Below are 9,285 nucleotides of genomic sequence, written 5' to 3' on the forward strand. Positions count from 1 at the left end.
CGCTGCCGCCGCCGGCGGAGCGGGCGGGCGGGAAGCGCAGAAAGCCTCGCGGGCGCTCGCCGCCGCCGAGGACGAACCGCCGCCCGCAGCCCGGGCGCGGAGGAGCGGGGAGGGAAGCGCCGGGCTCTGCGCCGGGTGCCGCGGCGAGGGCCCCTCCGCCGCGCTTCCTCCGCGGGGCCGCTGTCTTCCGCGGCAGGTGCGGCGGGCGGGCTCCGCGGCGCGGCGGGCGAGGAGCGGCTCCGCGGCGGCCACCGGAGCCGGGGCGGGCCAGGGCGAGCGGGAGAGGAGGGCAAGCGGCCCCGACGGCGGGCGCGGAGCGGCACCGCGAGAGGGGAGACGCCGTCGAGCCGGAGCCGACACCCGGCTCCGCTCAGCTCCGCGGCTCGCGGCTCTCCGTGAGGGGCCCCGGCTCCATAAAATTAAATGGAAGTCCTTCTTGCCTCCCGCGCCGGGACCAACCTTTACTCTTGCAGAAGATGTAAAATCATTCGGAGTGAAACAACAAAGCGCGGTGGGCAATTTAGCAAGCGCGCCGCAGCAGCGGCACGGGAGGAAGGGATTTTCGCCTCATGGAGCTGATCTAACACTTGGCACCTTACTTTTAGGTACAGCTAATTCACCCACAGAAATTGCAGAACAGGCGCGAATAAACTTTATTAGATCTCAGAGAAAAATAATCAGTGACAATTCTAAAAATGCACAAAATAAAATAGAAAGAATGCTTTGAAGACATGACAGTTAAGCAAATACTTAACAAGAGTTAATTAAAAAAAAAACCAACACGAGCAAGGAATAGCGAGTGTGGTCAAAAAACAGTTATTTCACTTAAATCACACCCCAGGACTTAAAAAAAAAAAAAAAAAAAAAAAGAGAACACTTTGCATCAAGAGATGAAAGACATTTGTCATTTAGAAGACCGGCTTAGGAATGAGAGTACTTCAGCTCAGCAGGCTGACACCTTCCTTCAATCACATCTGAGTCGCTCTTTCTAGACTTTTTGCAGCATCTTTTAGCTTTCCAACTAAATCCTAAGAGATGAAATGCCATCTTAGAATAAACATATTTTTAAAAGGTCAGCTAGAGGCACATAGTATTTTTTTATACATAGAGGCAAGGGAAACCAGCACTTTATACCACAAAGAAAATGTTGCAACTGATGAACAACGTCAGCAAGTAATTAAATAGCTCCCTATTTTACAGTGCAGTAAGAAAGGTGGGAATTGAAGGAAAACACTTTTTAACATACATTATCTACTAAAATAGATCACTACTCTTAACACGTAGATTTTATCGGTATCGTTACGATGGCTAACGCTGACATTTGCTCTAGGCTTTGAAGTACTATATACATTTCTAAAATATTGAAAATATTTTGACTGCAATTTTGTACTAGGACCATTCTCCAGCCAAAGCACGTCAGATTTAACTAAGTCAGCAAACCGATTAAAAACACTCATTAGTAAGAAAAGGACAACTTTGGAGACACATTAAAAAAGCAGAAGTGTAAACCTGAAGTTTTAATATCTTGCTTTCTTTCTCCCCCCAACCCCTCTTCCCAGTCCTCCACAGTTTGGTCACTTTCAAGCATTACAATACCTCTATTGTTCAGTTACACATTTAAATCGCTAAACAAAGATCAACGTTTGTTTCAGTACATTTCTTACATGTCATTAACACCACTGAAGAGCCTTCAGTTTGTTCTTTATTTCTAATCATGACACATTTAAATCATTGAACCAGCTTAATAATTTCTCTAAAGCACAGGAAATCAGAATTCCAGAAAAATGATGTATTTCCTCCCATATATATATATTAAAAAAATAGTTATAAAACCAGACAAAATATTTATGCACGTATGTAAAACATTCCCCATGCAACTAAAATCAGTTACTTTGCAACTTTATTTGAGAAGACAGGAAAACTACAATCGGGTAATTTTTATAGAAGGTTCTCCCCTACCCTCTCAGTCCTGGATTATTTTTTTTTTAATAATAGTATATATGACTGCATTTTGATTGGCAAGTTTTTAAAAACATTTACATCCACAACTGCAGCCAAGCATAGAAACAATGATGAAGGAAAGAAGTACCTGTAGTTGCTCCATCGTGCAACTAAAACTAACATCTGGGTGTGCTCCTGAATCACTGTTCTGAAGAAAAGAAACACCCAACAATGCCTGTTTTATTAAGAAAATTATCGTGAAATTGCATTTTTTCCTCTGAGGGTGCTGGGAATACAGTACCTCTACATTTAAGGTCACCAAGTAGGAAGGCTGGTAAGTTTTATGAAGCTGATTGCTCTAAATTAAAAACAAAGAGCATAGAAAAAAGTCAGGTCTCAGCACTGAAACAGACTAAAGAAACACCTTGATGTGTTAAAATTACCTTGATCTGATATTCCAAGCGCCAAGACACATCAGTTATATGGAGAGGAGATCTGCCTATGCTGAAAGACACAACAGTTACAAGTTCCCTGCGCTAAAAGGAAACATCATTTTCTCAAGCTGTCGATCAATAAAGAACTTTTTCATGATCTTGTAATGCTTCTTGAAGAGTTCAGAAAGTTTCTTTAGAATTCCAAAAGGAGGAAAAAAAAGTTTCAACATTCTAAAGTTTGTTAAAAATGTACTTTTTTTTTTTTTTTTTAAATGGAATTTCTTACTTTAATCACCTAAAGTATGCATAGGTGTTTTCCAGGACAGTTTCAAAGTAGCTGTAACTGAAACTATATATCCGTGCTGACCAACTGACCTACCTTCCCAATAGGATTTCCAATGCATCCTTGTTTTTCTGGAGGGGGAAAAAAAAAAAAAAGAAAAAAATAGTTGCTAGGTTCAATAAATTCCTATGAGAGAAAGAAAACATAAATAAGTTACAATTGGTTTAAAAACCTGATATTCGGTGCAAAATTGTTCTATTCGCTCTTTATCCAGTTTACAGTCTTCTAGACACGTGCTACAGGGAAAAAGAATTTATTAGTTTTTTGTTAACATTAACTCAGCAGTACAGCTTAAAGTAACAACTGCTAGAGAAATGGGGTACCTTCAAAGTATGAGTACCTTATAGCAGATATGTCGGCTTTCTGCTTTCCTGCCTCCAGAATACACGTCGCAGCCGCAGCATGGCAATGTTTTAACACCGTAGGGTCAATATCTTTCAGGTCTGGATCGTCTAAAATAAATGAATTACTGATGACACACTTACGTGCCAAATCCAAGCACACGGTACCAAGAGCTGCTGCTCGCCCTTTGAACGGTATCTTTCCCACAAAAACTTCAAAATGAAACACATTTGGCGTTTTAGAGCGAAAGGACGGAGCAAGGAGGCAAGATGTGAGGAGGAGGAGAGGGGCCGACGCACTGGCTGGCGAAAGCCGTGCCAGGCGGGGCTGTCCGGGATGCACGCCCCGTCGCCTCCCCATCTCCTTCCCATTAAAAAAAAGCGGGGAGAGGAAAAAAAAAGGAAAACCTCAATTTCCTCTCTAAGCCCCGTCCGCGCTTCTCGGAAGCCAGTCGCCGAAGGCGAGGAGCGGAGCCGGAGCCACCGGCCAGGCGGGGACCGGGGCTGCCCGCCGCTCCGTCCGGCACCGCCGGCTTCCTCCGTGCGCGGCGGCGGCGGCGGTGTCATCAATACCACAGCAGCAACTGGACGACCGTACACCCTCACGCCGGGGTTGCCACAGGAAGGGTCCACGCTCGCAAAAAACACGGTCGCAGCGGAGCGGCCGGGGAAAACCGCCTCCTTGCCCTGCCACGCGGACACGAACGTGCGGGGCACCCCGTCCCGGGCCGCCCCTCCCCCCCATTTTCCACAGGATTCCGCTTTAATTAAGCAGGCGCGCACTAGCGATGACAGCCCGCGCAGCGGCACCCCGGAGCCGCCCATGGGCGACACTCCGGATGGGAGCCGCTGCGTGTGTCTGTGTGTGGACACCGGCCAATGCAGCGCGGACACGCGTGTATACACGCGGACACGCGCGTGGAGACGCTGGAGGAAGGAGCACGGCGCCCGCTTGCGCGCTCCGCGGAGCAGCGCGGCCCACACCGCCCCCACGCCGCCTCTCCCCACGCCTTACCCAAACCGGCATGGGGGTGATCGAGGAGGCTGCGGAAAGCGGCGCGGAGGAGAGCGGCGTAAGGACGGCGGGGGAAGCGGCGGGGGTCGCCCAGCAGCCGCCACCCGCCCTGCGCGTACGCCGACAGCTCCATTGTGGGCGCCGTGACCTTCGACACGCACCCACGTGACGCGCGCGCAGCTGATCGCCGCGACGAGGCGGAGCCGCCCGGCGTGGGGCGGGGGGGGGCGGGGGGGAGCGGGAGGAGGCGCCGCTCGCCGAGGGCTCCGGCGGAGCCCTCGGCGAGCGGCGCCTCCTCCCGCTCCCCCCCCCCCCCCCCGCCCCACGCCGCTGTCCTGCCCACGCGAGTCTTGTGCGCGGGTGGCGGGATGCATCCCCCCTTGGTCCTTGGGGTTTGCAGTGGGGGGTGATGCTGTTTCTGACCGAATTTGGGGAAGGATGCGGCGCCTGGCACAGCATGGGTTTATTGGGGCGTATTTAGCTCGTCAGTGCTGTTATTTCTTAATAAATCTTAAAAGTGCTTCTATCTCAATACATCTTTAAAGTGCATATATTGGTGTGAAGCTTTGAAGTCCACAAATTCAAGCTATACATTTCTGCAGACCGGCCGCCTGCTAACTTAAAACATCAGGAATAGTCTTATCCCTTTCCCTATAGGTTATTTTCCTTCTGAAATTCCTTAGATATGTGTATCGCAAGGTATTCCACCCCTCCGCGCCTCCCCCCCCACCCCGTGATTACAGATCTGTGTATCAAGCCACGTCTTTTTTACCTATAGTTATGGCCAGCTGGAATATGAGCTTAGAATCAAAATAATTTTGTAACTAAGATTGCAGTAGCATTTTGGTAAAGGCTTTGCACATTTTGACATACATAAAACAGCGACAGACAGACAATACAGCCTTCACTAGTGATTTAGTAAAGATGTACAAATGCAATCTAAAAACATCTCCATGTTAAGCTAATAAATTTCTAGTGTGAGGCATTAACCTGTTGCATTGCCATTTTATTTTTTACATATTGAAACATTGCCATAGTCCTCAAAAAATCTTGGAAGTTAATATTTTACAAGTAAACAATGAAATGGCGTGTGTTTATATCTCAGCTAAGGACCAAATCAGGACTGATCTAATAAAACATAGGTAAAGGCCCCACCATGTCACATGAATTACAATTTACACAACCTTTGAAGTACGCAAAATGTTTTAGATATCACCTTTTTCTTTGCGCATGGCTATTGTGAATGAACAACAACATTACTGTGTAATCTGGCCTTCGTTATTGAACAGACGTTTCTGCTGAACATTTCTTAAAGGGAAGTTCAATGTTGAAAGCTGCTCAGCCTAAAAAAAAAAAGAATAAACACTAAAGGCCTCTGCCAGATTAATGATTTTAAAATAACATCTATATAATGTCAAAAAGATAGTCCTTTTTTTCCTGCTACAGCTACATATCAGATAACACAAAGTGCAAAACCAACTGACTTTGCAAATTCTTGCCAAATACATAAAATAATAGAAAAACAGAGCAGAACATTTTCCCGTACATTTTTATTGTTACTTGTCTAAAATAGTGTTGCTAGTAAAGGCAGGTCAGACAGCAGTACATATAAAGTATAACATTCCAGAGTAACTTAATTTAAAACAGTGAGTGTAGTCCACTCTTCCAATCATCTGCCGACCTGTGCTACAATGCGTTTGCACGTTGACAGTGCTGTCAGAGGACCGGACTTCTTACTAGGAAAGAGCTTTGAACAAACACATTTCATTTACTCTGAACTATTCACGGTAATTGACTGGTAGCCGATTTAATCAAAAAGCTGTTAGAATTTTGTATCTGCACCCATACCTCTCACTAATTACAATCAGTCATCCAAGAGCTCGGTCTGGCTTTGGAGGCCAGTTCAAGTTTTGTCACAGTAAGAACACTAAGATTAGACTTTATCACATCTCACCGCATCATTTTTTACGTTTATTTGAATCACACTACATTTGAGATGTAGCTCTAAGCTTCAGAGCTCTGACTGACAGAAGTCCTGGTAATTTTTATTTTGCCAGAAAGCTCGTAGGTCGAGATAAGGACATAGGGAGATCACTCACCAATTACCATCATGGGCAAAATAGATTTTTTGTTCTTTTTTACTTTTTGTGATGTTAGTATAGTTCTTCTACACAAACCCAGCTGCCCACTTGGCAGCGTGTGCATCTTCTTCAGTACGGATGCAGAGCACAGGTGATCAGGTGATTCTACCTTCTCAGTTTCCTGGCACCATGGGTTGTCTGGTCACTGCGTTGTAAAAGCATGCGTTTGTATACTCAGGTCTCAATTATGCCCCAGCTGAAGTCAAAAGGAAAATCACACTGGCTGCAGGATCAGGCCCTTAATTCTAACACACTGTTTATGTACAATATCAGGCCTCACGATGCTGTGAAGAACAAATGCTTAGAGTTTTGGTGTGTGATCTGAAGTAATACCGCTGGCCTGATACTTTGGCATAAAAGTTAATACCACTGAATTGAACTCTGAGCTTCAGAGCTCTGACTGACAGAAGTCCTGGTAATTTTTATTTTGCCAGAAACAAGAAAGGCATGGCAACAGACAAGTGGGTTGTCAAAATAAGGCTTTCTCTATCTTTTGGTATGGTTGTCAAATATAGACACGATACCTAAGAAAAGACATCATAAAATGGAGGAGAAGAAAAACCATAAAATGGAGGAGAGGACAAAGCTCTGAGCTGTAGAATTACAAAGTTAAAGAGACAAAGGCTATAAAAAAGGATATTCACCCCCAAAAAGTTAGAAATGTACACAGGTGGCATGATCGCATGTCACAGAAATTAATTCTTCAACAGCCCCGTATTGTTTATAGCATATTGAAATCTACAAATTAAAATCTAGCTTTAAAGGCAAAACAACTGCTAAAGATTCATTGCAAGATTATGTTGTACATGTAAGTTTAACTAGTTTTCATCACAAAATTTATATTTTCAATTCCCCTACCCAACTTCTCATCCTGACTTTTTTTCTTTCTCTCTTTTTCCCTCCAAAAAGGACATGAGATGGATTCAGACTGTCAGCTTGCTATCAGATTTTACTACTTGTGTGTAGCATATACACATTTAAAAACTCTGTTCTTTAACAATTTCCAAGAGGAAGCTAAACTGTATATTGAATAAAGAAATGATGAAGGAAATGCATTAATACTTGAACATTAATTAATCAGGGAAACAAACTACCTCAGTCCATGCAGGCTAGTATTTTTTACAGCCTGCACTTTGTTAGTCAAAATAAAATAATGCAGCAGTTCAAAATGAAGGGAAATCACTTAGCGTGTCCAGAGGACTAATTCACAAAATTTAAGAGTTGGCATAAGTATTTCTGAAAAGTCTCAGATTAGCATTTTTTTCCTGTATATTGCTCTTCACAGAGTTAAAAGATAACAACTTAAGATTATATTTGAGTGTCAATTTTCTGCAAAATTATTACTGACTTCCAAGAGTTTCGTCCACACACTAATGGAATGCCCCTAGAACTTTTAAGTCAGTATCGAGTCTTCTTTATTATAAAATATATTTTACTGAATAAAGTGTTTGAAGCAGATGAGAACAGTAAAGAATAAGTAACTATTTCCTACAAAATTTATTTCTTGGTGGATTCACATCTGAAGAAAAAACATGATACTTATGTATCTCTCACTGACATGATCATAGCATCAAAGAAAAGGAGTCTGCATACCCCGAAAGGCCCAGGAAAATTTCTCTCATGTCCCAGGCACAAAAGTGCAATACAGTAAATAAAATACTGCCTTGAACCAAGCCATTATGTGGATTATCTATTTGGTACGATTGCCGTAGACAGTCCTCATATCTGGTAAAAGTGCAGTACTTGTCACATATTTTAAAAAATATTTCATACTTCCAGATTTTTTTGGTTTGTATTAATTTCAATACATGCATTTTTTGGCTACAGATAAGGACTATTCAATAAAACATACTTTGTTTGCTCACAAATAATTCTGATTAACAGTTAAGGAAATTAGCTTTTTAATTAAATATGTGAGAGTACTTGATTTATTTCAGTAAGGTAAAACCTATAGTAGCTGAATAAATTTTTGATCAGGTACTTAATTTTTTTAATTCTAAGTTTAACCTGAAAAACATTTTTGCTACTAAGTAGTATTTTTGGAATTAAGTGACATTAATTTATTAAAAAAGAAGAAGGACTTATCTCTTTACCTTTTGATTAGCTTTATTCTGACTTGGTTTTAGCTTCTATTTGTCAAAACTTAAAATCTTCTGATTTTTCCCCTTATACATGAAAAGAGCCACATATTCTTAGGCTGTAAAAAAAAAAAAAAAGAAACCTTAGAGCTTTCATATTTAAATTATACACTTTTAAGCTATTAATATTTCAGTCCTTATTTAAGTACTCAGGAATAGAGGCAACCAGAGAAGTACCACTTGTTTAAAACATCATTGCTCCTTTGATTTCTAACAATTTGGGAAAATCCTACATATTATAAAAATTCCGTTTCCCCCTTATTTTACTAAAACATATATCAGATCAAAACTCTAGAAAAATTATTTGAATTTATATTTTATTATTTCTTGTAAAATAAAAAAAAAATCACAGGGAGAATTTCTACACTTTATGTCTAAGATCACACAAGAAACTAAGTAATAAAAGGATGTAGGGGTTTAGGCATGTGAACAAGCATCACTGTGATGTACTAGACAGTACATTCTCCAGGATAGCAGCTTTGCCTTTTTGTGTGTTTTAACATATTTTAAAGTCCTTCTAATAAAGTGAAAGTCCTGTATTTACTGAATTTTCAGTAATTCTCTCACAGAGAAATAAAGCTATGTAGTTCATAACGTGTTTGTTCTTTCTTAAGATAAACCTCTAGTGTCTTTGACTAAATTCGTGGGCATTTACAAATGAGGCCTACATAAAAGATGCCACCTTTAAAGTCGGATGGAGAAATACAAAGATTCCTGCTGCTTTAGTGGAACTACTACTGTAATTCCATGTCTAGCCCTGTGTCACAGATGAACATAGTTTGTCATACTCACAAAAATGCTAAGAAATGCTTTTTAGTCATTATATTGGTATTCTCTGTTTTGTAAGCAAAATTTATTGGTAGTAGATTTTAAATGTAAATTTTTGCTTCTTCTCAAATGACCTGACATCATTTACAGATACTTCAAAATTG

The 9,285-nt window shown here is 41.9% G+C and overlaps 1 protein-coding gene across 2 annotated transcripts; it reads right to left on the minus strand.

The window, feature by feature from the left end:
• Positions 1-629: 629 nt before the first annotated feature.
• COMMD3 (COMM domain containing 3) lies at positions 630-4,207 on the minus strand. Of its 2 annotated transcripts, none has more exons than XM_059818270.1 (8): positions 4,075-4,207; positions 3,059-3,170; positions 2,891-2,954; positions 2,755-2,789; positions 2,385-2,445; positions 2,243-2,299; positions 2,090-2,149; positions 630-1,028 (listed from the first exon to the last, which is right to left on the minus strand). In XM_059818270.1, exons 1-8 carry the CDS (start codon positions 4,205-4,207, stop codon positions 969-971), a joined length of 582 nt encoding a protein of 193 aa, XP_059674253.1. In that variant the 3' UTR covers positions 630-968. The 2 variants fall into 2 exon arrangements, with proteins under 2 accessions (XP_059674253.1, XP_059674251.1); XM_059818268.1 differs by having other exon boundaries at positions 3,059-3,187; positions 4,068-4,207.
• Positions 4,208-9,285: the final 5,078 nt, after the last annotated feature.

The sequence above is a fragment of the Gavia stellata genome, chromosome 6 (assembly GCF_030936135.1).
Source record: "Gavia stellata isolate bGavSte3 chromosome 6, bGavSte3.hap2, whole genome shotgun sequence".
In the NCBI taxonomy this organism is placed as follows: domain Eukaryota; kingdom Metazoa; phylum Chordata; class Aves; order Gaviiformes; family Gaviidae; genus Gavia; species Gavia stellata.

Bases quoted from the DNA above. Each gene is read 5' to 3' on its own strand.
- COMMD3 (XM_059818268.1), bottom strand. From the start codon at position 4,207: ATGGAGCTGTCGGCGTACGCGCAGGGCGGGTGGCGGCTGCTGGGCGAC. The intron at 3,188-4,067 runs GTGGGGAGAGGC...GTGTGTCATCAG, and splicing joins CATGCCGGTTTGGGTAAGGC to TAATTCATTTATTTTAGACG. The intron at 1,029-2,089 runs GTACTTCTTTCC...TTCATCTCTTAG, and splicing joins GCACGATGGAGCAACTACAG to GATTTAGTTGGAAAGCTAAA.